The sequence below is a fragment of the Haliotis cracherodii genome, unplaced genomic scaffold (assembly GCF_022045235.1).
Source record: "Haliotis cracherodii isolate W230 unplaced genomic scaffold, xgHalCrac1.p SCAF_11, whole genome shotgun sequence".
Lineage (NCBI taxonomy): Eukaryota > Metazoa > Mollusca > Gastropoda > Lepetellida > Haliotidae > Haliotis > Haliotis cracherodii.
The window spans coordinates 47,572,500-47,593,669 of record NW_027266266.1 but is presented as its reverse complement, the minus strand read 5'-3'; the positions used below and the strand labels follow the sequence as shown (position 1 = coordinate 47,593,669).

Below are 21,170 nucleotides of genomic sequence, written 5' to 3'. Positions count from 1 at the left end.
GCGTGTCAGCTTAATGTGGGAGGAAAGCCGAAGTGATGCAGGTGATGCAGGTGAAACCCACGAGCACGAGTATGGTGCTGACAAACCTCGAAACATAATCGGGGCGAACCGGGATTCGAACCCACAATCATAGGTTTCGGGCGTGCCCAAGGGACGCAACTCTGCACAGCGATTCTGATGCTTAAAGTACTCATAACCATTACCCATGGACATGACCTATTGAAGCAAATCTCGGAGTGGTCTTTAGCAACCTATTGGTGTCCCCTGGCAACCTTTTGTGTTGTTAACATGACCAGTGAAGCAGAGCATGGAAAGTTGCTTAGAAACCTGAAGCATCCTTTGGAAACCTGAAGGGTCTGACACATGACCACTGACGTAGGGCTAGAAATGTTGCTTAGCAGCCTTTAAGATCAAAAATATGACCACTGAATTAGAGTTTGAAGTTTCTTAGGTACCCGTAGGGGTTTGCACTTGACCAACGAAAACAGGGTCGCGGGCGCATGCTCAGCAAACTGTCCAAGAGCAGCCGAGGGGCCCCGCTGAAGCGTCCTTGATTGTTAAAAGAAGTCGGTGAGCAGGTCATGAGATGAGGTCTTTGATAAGCATTCAGAACATGATTATTTTAAAACTATTTTATGGATAGCAACTTCTTTCATTCCTTGTCACGAGGTCCAGAGCTACTTCTTGTTTCTTCATCAGGCGAATGCTGGTGAAGGAGCAAGAAGTAGTTTTTGAAACGTCCATAAAAAATGTATTCAGGTCAACAGATGCCCAGAATAAATTCAGATGCAAACATGAACACCCAATACACCTTTTAACATTACACACTGTTATTCTGAGGAGAAAATTCCAGTTTCTAACATGTCAGGTAAAATAATCACTTTCAAATTTTAAAATATAGGTGAAAGCGCGTCAGATTGTGTACATCAGATTGTTGTCTCCCAGTCGCTCCCATACCTCCTTGCGTGTGTGACCAAACAGCTGATCGAGTCTATAAAACACCCTGCCAATACTGCGGAGCATGCACACTCCATTCTTGCACACACACACACACACAGGTAAGTCAGCGTTGTGTTTATCAGGTAGAACATAGTTCAGTTGTTAGATCAAACAGGGTGATTCAACAGTTGGCAAGGTTCGACATGGATGAGGTGATACAGAGACAGCAGCGACCATGGGTCATCAATGAAACGATAACCTGGGATCATTTTCGGCAATTAACGCCGACGTAGTAACGGATTTAGATGTAATGAATTATTATTCTGGGTAGAGAGGTCTGGGGTTTTATTTAGAAACATTTTTGTCGCATACTTTTTTCAAATATGCAGCATAACCAGCAAACACTTTTTAAAGTAAAACCTAATGCAATTTTATTGTTTTATTCAGTCTCTGAATGTCAAAACCTAATCGTTTCGCCATCTACATGGTTCGGCAAATGTTTTTAGCCAGTGTTTACAGTCTGATATTCATATTTTTAGATAACACACATGTCAAACATATGTATTTCAGAAGGAACTACTTAAACGTTAATAGATAACTGTATTCGTGCATTTGATTACTTAAACCAATGCTTCCACTAGTGTAGTCATAACTTGTCATCGATATTTTTCATCCGGCTATGTTGATGGGTGGCTCTGCCGTTTGTGTGTGACATACACAACCAATTCTTGGTGCTTAAGTACAGAAAAGTATAACATATCAATTCGACTTATAAGGAACTCAGTTGTCTGCTAGAACTACAATATGTTCAATGAAGAGGTTTCACCAAGTATACTACTCAAAAGAAGTTACAGAACATAAGATTTCATATGACTAAAGTAAATCTGTCATGCCATTACAAGATGCTTCATATGACTGCAGTTAATCTGTCATGCCATTACAAGATATTTCATGTGACTGCAGTTTATCTGTCACGCATTACAAGATGTTTCATATGACTGCAGTTTATCTGTCATGCCATTACAAGATGTTTCATGTGACTGCAGTTTATCTGTCATGCCATTACAAGATGTTTCATGTGACTGCAGTTTATCTGTCATGCCATTACAAGATGTTTCATGTGACTGCAGTTAATCTTTCATGCCATTACAAGATGTTTCATGTGACTGCAGTTAATCTTTCATGCCATTACAAGATGTTTCATGTGACTGCAGTTTATCTGTCATGCCATTACAAGATGTTTCATGTGACCGCAGTTTATCTGTCATGCCATTACAAGATGTTTCATATGACTGCAGTTTATCTGTCATGCCATTACAAGATGTTTCATATGACTGCAGTTTATCTGTCATGCCATTACAAGATGTTTCATGTGACTGCAGTTTATCTGTCATGCCATTACAAGATGTTTCATATGACTGCAGTTTATCTGTCATGCCATTACAAGATGTTTCATGTGACTGCAGTTTATCTGTCACGCATTACAAGATGTTTCATGTGACGGCAGTTAATCTGTCATGCCATTACAAGATGTTTCATGTGACTGCAGTTAATCTTTCATGCCATCACAGGATGTTTCATGTGACTGCAGTTTATCTGTCATGCCATTACAAGATGTTTCATGTGACTGCAGTTTATCTGTCATGCCATTACAAGATGTGTCATATGACTGCAGTTTATCTGTCATGCCATTACAAGATGTTTCATATGACTGCAGTTTATCTGTCACGCATTACAAGATGTTTCATGTGACGGCAGTTAATCTGTCATGCCATTACAAGATGTTTCATGTGACTGCAGTTAATCTTTCATGCCATTACAGGATGTTTCATGTGACTGCAGTTTATCTGTCATGCCATTACAAGATGTTTCATGTGACTGCAGTTTATCTGTCATGCCATTACAAGATGTTTCATGTGACTGCAGTTATTCTGTCACCCCATAATGACATGATGTTTTTTTAACTTCTGTTGAGTATTATACATTTTACGATCGCCATCACTGCTCTCGTTTCATCATCTGAACAATAGGTCTCATTCAAGTATTTTGTTTTAATTTTTATTACTTTTTGTAAAGAAAATAATTATTTCTTTTGGAAATGTTACATACAGTTTTCTAAAAGCTCTTTATTTTTTACCAATTGTAATAATTTTTAAATAAAAGTGACAAAACACTTTTCAGGTTTATAAGAAATATCTGCTAAAAGTAGAGTCGATTATATCATGAGCATGTGTTTATGAATCACTAGCAAATAGTGATGATACCAGGTGTCCCCAGAAAGGTGGTATCTTTAGTATCTTTAATATGTTTACATAGAACATATCACCGGCGCGAGTTGACTAATTAAGTAAAACTCAGACTGTACTTTCATCGAAGGGTATTTTTTGCACAATGAGACATGAAAGTGACATGTATCATTTAATATCCTTTATATAAAACTTTTTGTTTAATGGGAAGCTCAATTTGGAGTTTATTGTAATTATTATGATGCTTTACAACGCGAGAAAATAGCGATACGCGTTTATTTTATTGAACTGAAGCTCCCGCGGCCTGACCATTGTGTGTGTCGAAGGTTCTTACACTTTTATATTATACTTATATCAGACAAAGAAAATATTTTAAGTAAACGGTAGTCAAAATCACCAGGGTTACTTATTAATTGTAACCTTCATGCTTACTCTTATCGAGATCCGATCGAGTGGTCGCTGACTTGGTTTGATGCAAGTCATCACATCTCAATTGCGTGGATCGATCCTCGTGATGTCAATCACTGGATTGTCTGGTCCAGACTTGATTAATTACAGTCCGCCGTCATATAGTGGGAATATAGCTGAGTGTGGCGTTAAACAACAAACAAATAGCTTTTTTAGATTTTTGTAAATTGACAAATCGTCGTGCAGGATTTATATTATTCATTCGCGAGGGGACGAGAACCTTTCATTCTGTTATTAATATATGAGGAGCAATGTGCTGAAATGATTCGTGTTATGATTATTGTGAAATCAAGATGTTTCGGATTTGAAAGCAACGTTTGTATTTCGCTTTCGACAGCAGCATGTTAGCACTCGCAGTCCTTCTTCTTGCCGCAGTGGCTTATGGGTAAGTCGAAGTCTTTTTCCTTGCCGTTTGGGCTCATAGGTAAGGGGAGGGTCATTTATAATAGAGTATGTGGGGTGTGTTGGGGTAGGGTGGTGGTGTGTGTGTGTGTGTGTGTGCGTGCGTGCGTGCGTGCGTGCGTGCGTGCGTGCGTGCGTGCGTGCGTGCGTGCGTGTGTGTGTGTGGAGGGGTGTCCACTGTCCATTCTTGTGTTTACTGTCTACCAGGTAGAGAAACGGGTGTCCACTGTCCATTCCTTTGTTTACTGTCTACCAGGTAGAGAAATGGGTGTCCACTGTCCATTCTTATGTTTACTGTCTACCAGGTAGAGAAACGGGTGTCCACTGTCCATTCCTGTGTTTACTGTCTACCAGGTAGAGAAATGGGTGTCCACTGTCCATTCTTGTGTTTACTGTCTACCAGGTAGAGAAACGGGTGTCCACTGTCCATTCCTGTGTTTACTGACTACCAGGTAGAGAAACGGGTGTCCACTGTCCATTCCTGTGTATACTGACTACCAGGTAGAGAAACGGGTGTCCACTGTCCATTCCTGTGTTTACTGACTACCAGGTAGAGAAACGGGTGTCCACTGTTTATTCCTTGTGTTTACTGGCTACCGGGATATCCACTGTCCTTGTCATTCAGCCAGGAAAAGTGTATACACTCCAACGCTATGTCGCACACCGCCGACATGGTCATTCTCAGGGCCCTCAACGACATGGACCAGAACGGCGACGGCATTGTTACCGACATGGAAATCCTCAACGAGTTTGTCTCCAATTTCGATCACGACGGTGAGGTTATTTTAGAGTGAGTGAGTGAGTGAGTGACTATGTGTTTCCGCCGCTTTTAGCAATATTCCAGCAATATCACGGCGGGGGATACCAGAAATGGGCTTCACACATTGTACCCATGTCGGGAATCGAACCCGGGTCTTCGGCGTGACGAGCGAACGCTTTAACCACTAGGCTACCCGACCGCCCCAGATTATTTTAGAAATCAGACACTATGTATTCGTTCCACCTCAGTTTCCTGGTGAATTCTTTAAAACCCTATGATATTCCTGTAGCATTATATAGATCGGCGTTCACATACATCATCCACAGCTTGTAGTGTAATGTGTAGATCCAATAACATCACAGCTTGTATGTTAGAGTGTAGTTCCATTAACATCACATATTGTAGTGTAGTGTGTAGTTCCAATAACATCACAGCTGATGGTAGTGTAGTGTGTAGATCCAATAACATCACAGCTTGTAGTGTAGTGTGTAGTTTAAATAACATCACAGCTTGTAGTGTAGTGTGCAGTTCCAATAACATCACAGCTTGTAGTGTAGTGTGTAGTTCCAATAACATCACATATTGTAGTGTAGTGTGTAGTTTCAATAACATCACAGCTTGTAGTGTAGTGTGTAGTTTCAATAACATCACATCTTGTAGTGTAGTGTGTAGATCCAATAACATCACAGCTTGTAGTGTAGTGTGTAGTTTAAATAACATCACAGCTTGTAGTGTAGTGTGCAGTTCCAATAACATCACATATTGTAGTGTAGTGTGTAGTTTCAATAACATCACAGCTTGTAGTGTAGTGTGTAGTTTAAATAACATCACAGCTTGTAGTGTAGTGTGCAGTTCCAATAACATCACAGCTTGTAGTGTAGTGTGTAGTTTAAATAACATCACAGCTTGTAGTGTAGTGTGTAGTTCCAATAACATCACAGCTTGTAGTGTAGTGTGTAGATCCAATAACATCACAGCTTGTAGTGTAGTGTGTAGATCCAATCCAATCACAGCTGATTGTAGTGTTGTGTGTAGTTCCAATAACATCACAGCTTGTAGTGTAGTGTGTAGATCCAATAACATCATCCTTATCATCTTTCCTAATGCCCTAGGTCATCATGGCCTGCATGTTTGGGTTCACCAGTTTCACTAGTTCGTGTGACTATCACTGTCACGAAAGGGGCGGTCGGGTAGCCTAGTGGGTAAAGCGTTCGCTCGTCACGCCGAAGATCCGGGTTCGAATACCGACACATGGGTACAATGTGTGAAGCCCATTTCTGGTGTCCCCCGCCGTGATATTGCTGGAATATTGCTAAAAGCGGCGTAAAACCAAACAAAAAAGTATTTTCACAAAAAAGTATGGCGTCAGGCTTGACTTTCACATTAAGGTTGTTCCCAAGTTGTTCACAGCTGTTCTGCCCTTGACGCCAAATGGAATCTGTTTCGGTGGATAATCTAGACTGGTTATGTCCTTGAATTGACAGTGGATGTTTATATTGTTTAGCACGAACTTCATTGATGTTATGCAATATCCCCCTACTCGCTGCGTCCCGAGTTACAATATAGATGACGGAATAAGCCGAGACAACCCGAATAATGTTGTTTATAGGACACAGGCTGTCGATTATTTGAAGGATTCAAGGGTTCAAACCTTCTTGCCGCAGCCAGGGTAACATCAACGATTTGTTGTCGTTTTTCTGTACAGAACTTTAAAATCGTCTGATTCTGTGACACAGGTAGTCTGTCCATCTCGAGAGCTGAGTTTGTTAAACAGTGGAGCGCCACCTACCACGACAGCCCTGACTTCGCCGCCTTCATCTTCACCAAGTTTGACACCAACGGCGACGGAAGTCTTGGCCTCTTTGACGTATCAGGGCTGAAGAGCAAGGTTGACACTAACCGTAAGTGTTGTTGGCCGTGTCCAGGGATGGGAATTCAGGAAAAATTCTCTTTAGGATTTACATTTTATACGTATTTAGTTTGTTCTTTATTAAAATAACAGTGATTACTATTCAAGATGGTGTTAGTTGTGTCTCAATCTACACGTGTTTGTAAGTTGTATCTCATTCTACACGTGTTTATTAGTTGTATCTCAATCTACAGGTGTTTGTTAGTTAAATATCAATTTACACGTGTTTGTCAGCTATATCTCAATCTACACGTGTTAGTTAGTTGAATCTCAGTCTACACGTGGTTGTTAGTTGTGTCTCAATTTACACATGTTATTTAGTTGTATCTCAATCTACACGTGTTTGTTCGTTGAATGTCAATGTACACGTGGTTGTTAGTTGTGTCTCAATTTACACATGTTATTTAGTTGTATCTCAATCTACACGTGTTTGTTCGTTGAATGTGTGTCAATGTACACGTGTTTGTCAGTTGTATCTCAATTTACACGTGTTAGTAAGTTGAATCTCAGTCTACACGTGGTTGTTAGTTGTGTCTCAACCTGCACGTGTTAGTTAGTTGAATCTCAATCTGCACGTGTTAGTTAGTTGTGTCTCAATCTGAACGTGTTTGGTAATTATATCCACTTATCTGTCTACAGATGACGGCAAGATCACGGATGTGGAGTTCACCATCTTCCTGACACATGTAAGCTGCAGTTACCTTATGCGAACTTTCATCCCTGTCCCTCTCAGGGCTGTCAAACTTAGAGAGCCTTGTCAATCACAGAGATCCACTCCACTCCAACGAAGAGATCTCCTCCACTCAAACATAGAGATCCCCACAATTCAAACGTAGAGATCCCCACAACTCCAGCGTAGAGATCCACTAAGCTCCAAAGTAGATCAACTTAACTCCAACGTAGAGATCCACAAAGCCCCAACGTTGAGATCCACTTAACACCAACGTAGAGATCCCCGCAACTCCAAAGTAGAGATCCCCACAACTCCAACGTAGAGATCCACTAAACTCCAAAGTAGATCAACTTAACTCCAACGTAGAGATCCACAAAGCCCCAACGTAGAGATCCACTTAACGCCAACGTAGAGATCCCCGCAACTCCAACGTAGAGATCCCCTCCGTTCCAACGTAGAGATCCCTGAAACTCCAGCATAGAGATATCTTAACTCCAGCGTAGAGTTCCACTTAACTCTAACGTAGAGATCCCCACAACTCCAGCGTAGAGATCCACGAAACTTCAACATAGTGATCCCCTCCGCATCAACGTAGAGATCCCTTCAACCCTACGTACAGATAAACTAAACCACAACGTAGAGATCAGCTCCACTCCAACATAGAGATCCTTGCATTTACAATAAAGAGATCCAATACACTACAAGGAAGAGATCCCCGTAACGGCCTGATAGCAATATATTGATTATAAGTATGAAAATGGACAGTATAGTGATGCAAGGAAGCAATACTGACATGCGAGTAACACGTTGCTCGATTAGACGTGGAGATATGCGATGCCCTGTATCCCACAACCTGAACTCTCAACCCTCGGCATAAGAAATGGCAGACTTCTTTATTAATAGGTGTGAAAAAAAAAGTATGAAAAATTGGCAAACAAATACTATGCTGAAAAAAGTCTCCGAAACACTGCAAACCTAGGGTCCAAAAAACAACTATGATACACACATAAAATACATCAGCATCGAACAATAATTTCGTGTTCGTTTCATTTTAGACACCATCACACATGGGTGCATATTTTCTGTTCCCGGCAGTTTATAGCAGTGGCTGTGATATTCGTAATATGTGTTTGTTTGTTTGTTTGTTTGTTTGGTTGTTTGGTTGGTTGGTTGGTTGGTTGGGTGGTTGGTTGGTTCTTGTTTAACGCTGCACTCAGCAATATTCAGGCTATATAAGGGCCGTCTGTAAATAATCGAGTCTGGTTCAGAAAATCCAGTGATTGACATCATGAGCATCGATCCACGCAATAGTCACCCCTTTGAATTAATTAGATATATTCAGGGGCCATGTTTTATCATATTCGGTTGGATAGGCAGTGTGCGAGGTTGTCATGGCTACACTTTCTTTTCATTTGCAGGCCTACAACGAGTGTGTGCAGACGCACGGCTAATCTGGCAGAACATCCGGTTCAGTTCTAATCATATGATGTTGTGACTTACAAAATAAACACATATTTCGTGATTCCGTATTCGTGTTATTCGTTGAAAGGAAATGCTAAGACTGCACAGTCCCTAGTCTTGTGTGGTCATTGGTTCTTGTGGAAAATAGTATCCCATGTGGTTACCATGGTTACCCAACTACTTCCGTTTCAGGCGTACAACGAGTGTGAGGTCACGCACCACCGTCCCGAGTAACCACTTCCGGATGGAGTGCTAGGAAGACGATCGTAGAATAAAGCTGTCCGTCCCGCTAATGGCTAATTGTCATTACATTGTTGTCATTTACGTCGCGTTGACTCTAGTGTAATGACACATTCCCTGTAATAGGCTGTTGAGTGTGTTTGTTGTTTAACACCAGGAATATTCTAGCTGTATGACAGCAGCCTGTTTATAATAAAACATATCGTCTAGACAAACCAGTGATTGACAACATGAACATCGATCCACACAATGGGATGCAATGGCATGTATTCAATCAAGTCAGCGAGCCTGACCAACCCACGCATTTAGTCCCTCTTATGACAAGCATGGAGCATATATTCTTATCCGTAATACCCACGGGTGCTCATATCAAATCACAGAGACCCGGGTATGTTATAAAAGTTGCATGTGAATTGAACTAACGTACACGGCACTTTCTGGACACCCGGTGTTAATTAGATGACCGCTTAGTTTTATTTTTTTTGCGTAGCATCAAACCGGTGGTGCGGTGGTGGGTGGCGGGGGAGATCTATAACGCCCATTTCTAAAAAGTGTTGCCAAGTGTTGCCGATGCTGCTGGATGCCGTGACTGACGTCGCAACACAAGCAGCCCCTGTATGGCTGGGGAGATCGGGTAGCCTCGTGGTTAAAGCATTTGCTCGTCACGCCGAAGACCTGGGTTCGATTCCCGACATGGGTACAATGTGTGAAACCCATTTCTGATGCCCCCCGCCGTTAGCTGGAATATTGCTGAACGTGGCGCAAAACCATACTAACTCTCTCACCTGTTGAGTGGGGTTCACACGATAGAAGTGCGTGTCACAGTGTAAGGTAGATTGCCATGTACCATGGCATGGATTCTTCACTAAATAACAAATAGGTAGGATAAGGTTCTAAAATAAGGTTAGAAGATATTTCAAGAGCTGTATTCTTTGTTCCATTCCATGAAACACGTTTTCTTCCTGAACGGAACTGCACTTGGTTTACTTTTTAAATTGTCCCTCCTATCAGTTTAACGTCTCCATCATTCAAAAACTCACTTTTATTTGGCTCCAAAATGTTTCTTATGCTATGCATATGATGGGTGTGAAAAAAAGAGTTTGAGAATTATTTCGGAGTCGGAAGAAAAAAAAGATTACAAGGATCACACGCTGAATTTCTACGGTAACTAAAAAAAAACGCATTTCGCCAATTTTGAACGTGAAGTATATATCCACGTGTTAAGGATGCATACTCTCTGACGGATTGATTAAAAGAACCGACCCCTCATTACTATCTTTATACGGGGCATGGGTGGTCCAGTCGTCTAAGGCACCGCGATTCGCTGTGCAGAGTTGCGTCCCTTGGACACCCCAGAAACCTATGATTGTGGGTTCGAATCCTGGTTCGCCCCGATTATGTTTCTAGGTTTGTCAGCACCATACCCGTGCTCGTGGGTTTCACCGAAGTAGTAAACGTCCGAGACCTGCATCACTTCGGGCTTTCCTCACACATTAAGCTGACACGCCGTGATATAACTGGAATACTTTAAAAGCGGCGTTAAACTCACTCACTCAGTTTCTTTATACAGTGTATTTTGATCGTAATCAGCTGGTAATATTATGCAAATTAATACCGTAATTAGTATAATAGTATTAAATATTGATTATCGCTTATCAGTTTCTTTCATTACAGAAAACAATGCAATATGATATACTAGTATATCCTGACTAACACTGATTGGCTGACATACATATTTCAAATGATGTCCACTGATTTCGATAACCGATTAAATTAAAAGTACAACAATCACATATACCAATAGTTGTATACAATGCAATATTACATTATCACAACATACATTGCAGCATACGTTGTGAGCGCTTTTAGAATACAGGTCATATCAAACATATCTATCTGCTTCACCCTGCGTTACGTGTCGGACATCAACGAATTATAGATTCCCAATCACACTGTACAAGAACCAGGTGATATCATTAATGAAACTCGGCCTTGTGTTAAGTCTCAGGCCTACCTTTCCCCGTGGGAGGCGTCACCTGGGACCCCGTATATAAACCTGGGGGTCAGGCCAGAGTGAGATAGACAGACCTTGTCAGAAACAGGTAGGTGACAGGTTAAAATGTCGCAAGTTGTTTTTGCACTGTAGTTTAGTAAACATGCGGCGTGATTTGAAGCGAGTTTTACGCAGTTTTGGGTAATATTTAAATCCTTTAAGGGTGTGTCCGTTAACGGTAGGAGGGGCTAACGTGATGCATGTCGTAAACGTTTATTTCATTGGTGACACGGCCGAGTCATACCAGACGTTAAAACATTTTGTGAGATTCTAACACATGGTCATAGGATCCAGACACCACTAAGGGATGCAACTATGCAATGCAAATTATGTCGCCTTAGATAACTAGGTCACCCCTGCCCTCTCATGAATTTAGGGTAGATTGCTTAGTGTTCTGGGTGGTTGTTGAAGATTGCTTTAGCCAAGTTTAGTTCCAGGGAAGGTTTGAGTAGTTATGCATTTCCGACCTCAGTGCCTGTACTCCAGGCTGCTAATAAGACACTCAATTATGTATTTATAACCCCAATGGCTATACTCCAGGTCGGTAACCTGTAACAAAACACTAAATTATGCATTTCCGACCCCAGTGCCTGTTCGCCAGGTCGCTAATAAGACACTCCTACATTTGTTTATTACCCCCAATGGCTATACTCCAGGTCGGTAAACAGTAATAAAACACTCAATTATGCATTTCCGACCCCAGTGCCTGTTCGCCAGGTCGCTAATAAGGCTCTCAATTATTTATTTATAACCCCAATGGCTATAATCCAGGTTGGTAAACAGTAACAAAACACTCAATTATGCATTTCCGACCCCAGTGCATGTTCGCCAGGTCGCTAATAAGTCTCTCAATTATTTATTTATGACCCCCAATACCTATACTCCAGGTCGGTAACAGTAATAAAACACTCAATTATGTATTTGTGACCTCAGTGTCTGTACTCCAGGTCGGTAAACAATAAACTTACATATTCTCAAGATACACTTAAATCCGGCCAATAAACTTGTTTTCCTCGCCTGTAAATTGTAATAAGAAACTGAACATATATATAGAACCCCTCTTACCTCTCCACACCCTCAGAAAAATGTTTAGTGAATTCTACAAATTTCATTAGGTCAGCAAACAGTGAATTAACCATCCTGACTGGCAGATTCCCAGAAGATGCTTAAGATTAGTAAATATCTTCTCAGACGAGAGCCGTTACTGTATCTAAACAGCAGATAGCAAGGAGGGAGAGAGAGTCTGGCGACGCCTTGGGGAACGTAATTCGGATGCTTGTGTTGTTGAGAGGGACTCGTGGGGTGGTCCGAGCATCATGGTGTGGTGTGAAATTGGTCTTACACAGAGGGTAGGCCCTGTAGTCTTCCAGAACATCGGCCCAGGGAGAGGAAATGGTTTCACAGTAGCTCGGTACATTGATCAAGTCTTGAGACCACACGCCATACCTCATTTGGCACGTCGCCGCAACCACGAGTTTCAGCATGATAACGCCCGTGCCCACACTGCGAGAGCAGCAAGAGACTTCCTCCAGCAGAATGGCATCAGAACCAGGCAGTGGCCTGCCCTCAGTCCCGATTTAAATCCCATTGAGCGAGCACCTGTGGGACGAGATTCAAAAACGGCTGAAAAACGTCCGACCAAGGCCGACAACTGCAGCTGAACTGCGTCAGGCGTTCCTCAGAGTGTGGGCTCAAGTGCCTATGGCCTTCATCAACCGCCTCATCCATTCCATGTATCGACGTTGCACGGCAGTCATCAATGCACATGGCAGACACACGAGATACTGACATGTGATGCCCTTTTCTCAGAGACTAGTGTTGTGCTTCACTTTAAGAACATTTGACACTTTAATTTCAACCTTTATGATCAGTTTTGCCAAGTTTCATCCTTTAGATATGTCTCAAAGTATGTTTTCAGTGTTTGGACAAAAAGGTTTCTCACATATCTATCCATGGTGACGTTTCTTTTGAGGTTCAGTATAAATATGTTTAGAATTCGAAATAAACATATTTAGATTGTTATCACCTTTAAGCATGTTTAGAATTTAAACATGTTTAATAAAGTACATATGATCAGGCTACAAGTCAAATATGGATGAGATGTATAATATTTATTGAAAATAGATGTGAAAATAAGATTCACAGTTGCCTGCATAACACATATATCATCGGGACTTACAAAGAAATTGGTACATTATAAAATCATAAAAATATTCAAATAAACGAACCAAACAAAAGGATGAATTATCGGCCTCTTTCGCCCCAAAAAGCTAACATGTATTTTATCGTGTCAAAGCCCCAAATTTGCATGTGTATGAAAGAAGAAGACTAATGTCCACCTAAAATTGCTACTGTTCACATCACGTCCTTGCTTTGCTGCACTGGAAGACTTAGTGACATTGAAGTCACTAAACACGGTTGATAAGCCAGCTATCTGCAGTCTAGCAAAACCGGGATGGGTTTGTGTTTTCTGTGGCGAGGTCAAGGACATTGTGGGATTAGAATGGCCTACTTGTGACAGCAGTGGCCCGGATCCCCCGTACAATGTGTCATAACATGACCGCCATGTTTGTTTGTCTAGTGGAGGCCGCCATTGTGCAGCCATTGCCTGGGTTAGTCTAGCGCCAACGCAGCATACCCAGAGAACTAGGCTGGACCAGATGTGGGTCCTTTGAACATGTCTGATATTTTCCAGAATGTGTTTTAGGTTTCCATTGGGCCAAAAACAGATATGTTTCTTATTTAAAACTTAAATTTTCGTGGCAGGAAATTCCTTCTTTTTCAACGGTCTGAATCTAACACAGTTTTTTTCAAGAGTTTTCGGGGACAATATATTTTTTCGAATAAAGTCCCCACCCCAACATATTATCAAATGGTCGGTCACGATCTTTAGTCTCTCAACATGTTAATCATAAGAGGAAAACGTCTCAGATCTGCATCAGTCTTGGCCTTCTACCCACGTTAAGCCCAAAAGACGTGGCCTTGTAACGTCACGACAAGAAGTTGTCATTGATAACGTCATTACCAATTTTTCAATGCCAATCGAAAACATAATGTCCTATACCCTATATATAACGTATCATGTACTATTTCAATTTTTCAAGAGGTCAATTTTATATTAGCAATGTGATATAGGTGCACAAGTACAAATAATGTAACTATTTGGTTTTCAGATGGTACAGGCAGATTTTAAACATCACCATATCATATAACGAAGCATTATTAATCATTGACTTTTGTATATGAATCAAATACAGTATTCTCTTTTGTGTTACAGAATCATGCGATCACTGGCAGTCCTTCTTCTCGCCGCGGCGGCTTATGGGTAGGTTATGAAACTTTATATCATATTACTGTGTATGTTGAGGTACGTTCTGTCCCTCTTCCAGTCAGCTGATGCATGCAGTGTAGCCCATCCTGCCATCTCCCAACCGGCTGAACATTATGCCCCTCACAAACAAAACCTTCCGTTCAGATTAATACAACCAAAGTAAAGCATTATGTAACTCCTCCAGCCAGCTTATTACAAGCAAAGGAAAACATTTTGTCACTCTTCCAGCAGGCTTGATACAACCAAACTAAAACATGGTGTAACTCTTCCAGACAGCTTAATACAACTAAAGTAAAACATATTTCAACTCTTCCGGCCAGCATAATACAACTAAAGTAAAACGATATGTAACTCTTCCAGACAGCTTAATACAACCAAAGTAAATCATTGTGAAATTCATCCAGACAGCTTAATACAAGCAAAGGAAAACATTTTGTAACTCTTCCAGCCAGCTTGATACAACCAAAGTATAACACCATTTAACTCTTCCAGCCAGCTTGATACAGCCAAAGTATAACACCATGTAACTCTTCCAGTCAGCTTGATACAGCCAAAGTATAACACCATGTAACTCTTCCAGCCAGCTTGATACAACCAAAGTATAACACCATTTAACTCTTCCAGCCGGCTTGGTAAAGCTAAAGTATAACACCATGTAACTCTTCCAGCGAGCTTGATACAGCCAAAGTATAACACCATGTAACTCTTCCAGCCAGCTTGATACAACCAAAGTATAACACCATGTAACTCTTCCAGCCGGCTTGGTAAAGCTAAAGTATGACATCGTGTAACTCTTCCAGCGAGCTTGATACAGCCAAAGTATAACACCATGTAACTCTTCCAGCCGGCTTGGTAAAGCTAAAGTATAACACCATGAAACTCTTGCAGCCAGCTGAGCAACCCAAAGTGCATCCACAGCAACACCATGAAACACACCGCCGACGTCGTCGTCCAACAGGCACTCAAAGACATGGACTCCAACAATGACGGCATCGTCGAAGACATGGAAATCCTCAACGAGTTCGTTACAAACTTCGATCACGACGGTAGGTTATGTTCAATACACATTGAAAATTCTTTGTTGAACCTATTTTAATCGCATGACATGTTTTTCAACGTTTCACCATATCCGTGTTGATGGGTTTGTCAACACCATACTCGTGTTCCTGGGTGTGTTAGCACCATCCCTGTGTTGATGGAGTTGTCAACTCCATACCAGTGCTCGTGGAGTTCACCACAGTAGTTAACATAGTAGTTAGACGACTATGCTTGTCGTAAGAGGCGACTGACAGGATCGGTTGGTCAGGCTCGCTGACTTGGTTGATGCATGTCATCGTATCCCAATTGCGTGGATCGATGCTCATGATGTCAATCACTGGATTGTCCGATCCTGACTCGATTATTTACAGACCGCCGTCATATAGCTGGAATATTGCGGCGTTAAAAAACAAAAAAACAAACAAACATGATACAACCGACATACTCTTCAAAGTGGCCTTCAACTCTCTCACTAACAGTCGTCCGATTCTCTCTCACAGGTAGTCTGTCCATCTCCAAGTCTGAGTTTGTTACACAATGGCACGCCACCTACCACGACGCTCCCGATTTCGCCGCCTTCATCTTCACCAAGTTCGACACCAACGGCGACGACAGCCTTGGCCTGTTTGACGTGATGGGACTGAAGGGCAAGGTCGACATCAACCGTGAGTCCTGGGCATTTTGATGTGATATATTAGGGCTTTGATAATTAGTTTTTTTATCCCAGTTTTAACGGTACAGTTTTACAGTTTTCATTAGTTATCTCCCCTTCACGGACGCCATTGTGTTTTGATTCAATAAAATTACGCAATAATTAGGAACCTTTAAATTCATATAAACCACCTAAAGTTTCATGATGTACACTGTTAAAAAAAACAACAACACACAGGTAGATTTTTTGTAAATTTATTGTACCTAATAAAGTCGATATATTTAATTTAATATCATAGATACAAATATTAAATTTTGGAGCTCTATAGTCACATGTTGTCGTTGTACAAAGGCATTGAAAACTGTTCATTGTCATGTCACATAAAGCCACAAGGTTGCGCTGAACTCAGTATCTCGTGTGACCGCCCCGGGCAGCAGCACGGCTCTGCATCTCCTCGGCACGTGCATTTTGCTTTTGTTTTCCTCCATGACATTTTCTTAACAAGTGTGAAAGACATGATTGCAAATCGACAATGGCTACGTTTTGACGCACCGTTTGTCGAATATCAGGCTACCAACATTTTCCAATAACATAATATATAATCTATATACCGGATTGTTTTTGTAGTCAGGTTCAGTGAACTACATACTACCTGTGAGTTTCTTTTTTTAAAGAGTGTACTTCAAAATATGAAACTTCAAATACCCTAATAACAAAAATACGTAGAAACATGTCCTTAAGTGCACAAAGGACATTTTATCTTCAGACGAAGAATGGACACCAAACCCAGGACCACATACAGTGTGTCTCAGCTACAGGGGGCACGGGTGGCCCATTCGTCTAAGGCGCCGCAATTCGCTGTGCAGAGTTGTGTCCCTTGGGCACGCCAGAAACCTATGATTGTGGGTTCGAATCCCGGTTCGCCCCAATTATGTTTCTAGGTTTGTCAGCACAATACCCGTGCTCGTGGCTTTAACCACGAGGCTACCTGACTGCCCCAAACTGTCCAAGGGTCCACGGTGTCATGAATATGTTATGCATTAATAGGAATGACATAGTTGTCTCCCTTTACAGATGACGGCAAGATCACTGACGTGGAGTTCACCATTTTCCTGGAAAACGTACGTAATAATAATAATAATAATAATAATAAACGAGGACGACGACGACGACGATGATGATATACAGCTGCCGAAATCGGTGGGTCTTAAGCCCAACACTTCCGGTCTTGCATGTAGCCCGTATTTTATACTGTATGAATAATATTTTTGTGCCCAAATACGTTTGACAGATTTGGTTTCCAATATAACTTTGTATTCATGACTCACTGGGTAGATATTTATTTGTTCTCGTCGCCATATGGCTGACATAATGCCGATGCGACGTTAAGTTTTAACACACTCACTCACTTCCGGTCTTGTTCCAGGCTTACAACGAGTGTGTCCAGACCCACCAGGCTCCCGTCTGAGAAGATCGTCATGTAGCCTTCTGACAAATAAATGTTTCAAACCAACTTGTCAACATGTTTCTTACACTTTCCCTACAAGTACTAGTATGAATTCAACACCTTGTAATTATTTATAAAATCATTGCATGATAATTATCTTTCGTAAAAAGTACAGTACACTGTTGGAAATGGCTATGCATCAAGCGACAGGTGGGCTGACCCACCATGGTGTATTTGAAATACTGAATGAGGGAGGCCTGAATGAAAGACTTTTAACAAGTAAATTTGTCTGTCTATCTATCTATCTATCTATCTATCTATCTATCTATAGATCTATCTATCTATCTATTTATCTATCTATCTATCTATCTGTATGTCTGTCTCTCTGTCTGTCTGCCTGTCTGTCTATCTACCTATCTGCCTGTATGTCTATCTATCTATCTATCTATAGATCTATCTATAGATCTATATATAGATCTATCTGCCTATCTATCTTCCTATCTTTCTATCTATCTATCCATCTGTCTGTCTGTCTACCTATCTATCTATTTATCTATCTATCTATCTGTATGTCTGTCTCTCTGTCTGTCTGCCTGTCTGTCTATCTACCTATCTGCCTGTATGTCTGTCTATCTATCTATCTATCTATCTATCTATCTATCTATCTATCTTTCTATCTATCTATCCATCTGTCTGTCTGTCTACCTATCTATCTATCCGTCTATCTATCAACCTTTTGAACTTTATTATGTAATCAGCATGGGACAAACATTCTTCCTTCTTCATTAAATATTGAACAACGGAAATGCTAGGGGTTTCCTTGATTTTGTAATCAACATAGACAATACATTCTGTTTCTTTCTACTCTAACATGCACACGAAAGTGCAAAATATTCCTTATTTTGCTATTTCGCTACGTCACACAGACTGGTCACATCTTTCTGTACTCAGTGCACAGTTCTCGTTCATGCTCAAAACGTTTAAACATAACAGGCAAAGCACTTCAGGCCTTACCACGTTATGTTACAAAGGAACTTAAGTAACATTGGCTCATACGTCTATCTACATTAAGATTGAAGCGGTTTAACTTCGCGTTTAAGAGTTTTGTTTGTTTGTTGTTAAACGCCGCAATCAGCAATATTCCAGCTATATGACCGCGGTCTGTAATTAACCGAGTCTGGACCGGACAATCCAGTGATTGACATCATGAGTATGGATCTACGCAATGTGGATACGATCACATGCATCAACCAAGTCAGCGAGCCTGACCACCCGATCCCGTTAGTCGTGTCTTACGAAAAGCATAGTCGTTTACGGCAATCATGGATTTCTGAAGACCTAGTCTACCCCGGATCTTCACAGGTCCGCGTTTACGAGTACTGCAATAATATGATGACGTGTGAACGGCTGCTTGTATATATATCAATTATTTTGGTTTATACTGGCTGTATTGCCATTAAGATATGTGCTTGTGGAATACTTGTGTCAAATACTGGTTTATTGTGTCATATTTGTGTATTTCATTCTTACGCACGGACTTCTTGCACCACGTGGCCTCTGATAGATATATTTGGGTATTGAAAGCGACGCTGATGGGGGCGGGGATGATTATATTTATTCAACCTCATTTGAGGATCCTGAATCTGCCGAGAGATACGAGTCTATGATATCTGAAACTTTGGAAGCCCAAACACAAGGATGACAGTGTTATGAATGGCGTGACTTTTGCCTTCCCAATCAATTTTGTTGTCACATGTACTTCTGTTGACCCGAGATTACGTTTGACAAACTCGAGTCCAATTGCTTTGGCTCGAGATATTCAAAATCATTGGCGATGAGGAGCACATGAAAATATGCAAAAGGGAGATTTGGTGACACACTGCAAGATGGCGGATCAACTTAACCTTGCTCTGAATGTAGCATCCATGCATCTGTGACTTTCGTGTCAAGAGTTCGATCTCAAAGAGTCTTGGTGAATCTCAGGGAGTTTTTTACAATGTTGAATGTGGATGAGATAGTTGAGCAATTGAAGGGTCAAAAGGTCAAACATGCTCAACGACTTATGCATGGAATGGAAAAGAAAGGGAGATAACTACGTCAATCCTTCTTACATTTTCAACCCACACTTGCCTGACCGTGTCAGGATGTACCATCGGTCCTTTCACCTCTACATCCCACCAGCTTTCAGATGTTACAGCTGCCAGAAATTGGACATGTGGCAACTCGATGCATACAAAAATCAAATGTCCTAGGTGCAGTGGTGAGGACAAAAAAGAAAACTATTTTCGGAAAATATTTCCAGATGTTGTAATTGTGGAGGTAACTACAGTGATGCGTATTCAAGAATACAAGGAGGCAGTGTCTGTGAAAAAGGTACGAGTAGAGAATACAATCTCTTTTGCTGAAGCAACTCGTATGGTTAAGTCTACTCCTACCCTATCCTATACTGCTGCTGCTGCTGTTGCTGCTGCTGCTGCTGCTGCTGCTGCTCAGAATTCAAAATCCAATTCTTTACAAGCCACTAAAACAACAGTTGAATCCCGCCCTGTTCTTGTCACCTCTAGATCTTGGTCCAGCCCTACCTGAGTTTGTAAATGTAAGCTACAAGTGTCAGAATCAAATCCTCCTGTGACAGCTCAAGTCAACACTCCATAGGTAGCCAGTCCCATCCATGGTACTTCCCCTGAAACCTTTCTAGTGATCTTGTTGAAGGTGATTGCCGGATGCTTAATGCAACTACCAAGGAAGATCAGTCCAATCGCCTTGTTTCAGCGGCAAAATGTTATTTGTGTACAGGAAACTTTTCTTTGGCCAGGGAGTCATTTCAGAATTAATGATTATCTTGGTGTTCGACAGGATTGACTATGGGGGCATTATAACAACCAATCGGAATACCAAAAAGGCGGGTGTGCTATATTTATTTAATCTGATCTGTCGTATAAGGTTCACAAATTACCAAAAACAGTGTGTGAGGCTAATGCAGTAAAAATTCCTTAAGTCAAACTATTTCTATTGTTCACATACTCACCACCAAAAGACACGCGAACATAGAAACATATAGAGAAGTATGCACGTTAAGAGAGATCTTCTCCGATGAGTACCGATTAATGACAAAACTAACCATCGGTCAAGTGTGTCAGAGTGTCTTTATTCTTTCCAAACTTTACACGCTAATCTTGCACGAGACAAAGGGTGCATCTCGAGTCTAGGGTTGCGACCGGGTACGCAAACTGAACTCGAGTACCCGGCAGACAATACCCGAACCGGACTCGAGTACCCGTAGTTCAATGTTGTCCCACTTGTTTGTAATGCTTTTGCGAATAAAAGGTCATCAAACATCTATTGATCTGTTCTAAGGTATTATGTTTTTTATTAAATGCCTGCATGGCTTACCTAAAACATTTGAACGTTTGTCCGCTTTGTCGTCCATTTTGAAGTGACTTACTAGTTACGAAAGGCGATTAGAGTTATCTTCCCTGAACGGAAACTCGAGTCCTGAAAATTGGACTCGAGTCCTAAGCTACCTGACCCGTTATCGGGTACTCGAGTAC

At 41.3% G+C, this 21,170-nt stretch overlaps 2 protein-coding genes across 4 annotated transcripts; both read left to right on the top strand.

The window, feature by feature from the left end:
* Positions 1-968: 968 nt before the first annotated feature.
* LOC139456567 (uncharacterized) lies at positions 969-8,919 on the top strand. The gene is made up of 6 exons (XM_071238353.1): positions 969-1,058; positions 3,991-4,038; positions 4,681-4,829; positions 6,552-6,716; positions 7,364-7,410; positions 8,816-8,919. The coding sequence occupies exons 2-6, from the start codon at positions 3,995-3,997 to the stop codon at positions 8,846-8,848; spliced, it is 438 nt and encodes a 145-aa protein (XP_071094454.1). The 5' UTR covers positions 969-1,058; positions 3,991-3,994; the 3' UTR covers positions 8,849-8,919.
* Positions 8,920-11,155: 2,236 nt separating this feature from the next.
* LOC139455901 (uncharacterized) lies at positions 11,156-17,685 on the top strand. 3 transcript variants are annotated; one of them, XM_071237450.1, is made up of 6 exons: positions 11,156-11,200; positions 14,429-14,476; positions 15,371-15,532; positions 16,025-16,185; positions 17,247-17,293; positions 17,599-17,685. In XM_071237450.1, exons 2-6 carry the CDS (start codon positions 14,433-14,435, stop codon positions 17,638-17,640), a joined length of 456 nt encoding a protein of 151 aa, XP_071093551.1. In that variant the 5' UTR covers positions 11,156-11,200; positions 14,429-14,432; the 3' UTR covers positions 17,641-17,685. The 3 variants fall into 3 exon arrangements, with proteins under 3 accessions (XP_071093551.1, XP_071093550.1, XP_071093549.1); XM_071237449.1 differs by lacking the exon at positions 11,156-11,200 and adding an exon at positions 11,216-11,292; XM_071237448.1 differs by lacking the exon at positions 11,156-11,200 and adding an exon at positions 13,694-13,763.
* The last annotated feature ends 3,485 nt before the right edge of the window (positions 17,686-21,170 follow it).

Bases quoted from the DNA above. Each gene is read 5' to 3' on its own strand.
- LOC139456567 (XM_071238353.1), top strand. From the start codon at position 3,995: ATGTTAGCACTCGCAGTCCTTCTTCTTGCCGCAGTGGCTTATGG. The intron at 4,830-6,551 runs GTGAGGTTATTT...TCTGTGACACAG, and splicing joins CTCCAATTTCGATCACGACG to GTAGTCTGTCCATCTCGAGA. The intron at 6,717-7,363 runs GTAAGTGTTGTT...ATCTGTCTACAG, and splicing joins GAGCAAGGTTGACACTAACC to ATGACGGCAAGATCACGGAT.
- LOC139455901 (XM_071237448.1), top strand. From the start codon at position 13,696: ATGTGTCATAACATGACCGCCATGTTTGTTTGTCTAGTGGAGGCCGCC. The intron at 16,186-17,246 runs GTGAGTCCTGGG...CTCCCTTTACAG, and splicing joins GGGCAAGGTCGACATCAACC to ATGACGGCAAGATCACTGAC. The intron at 17,294-17,598 runs GTACGTAATAAT...GTCTTGTTCCAG, and splicing joins TCACCATTTTCCTGGAAAAC to GCTTACAACGAGTGTGTCCA.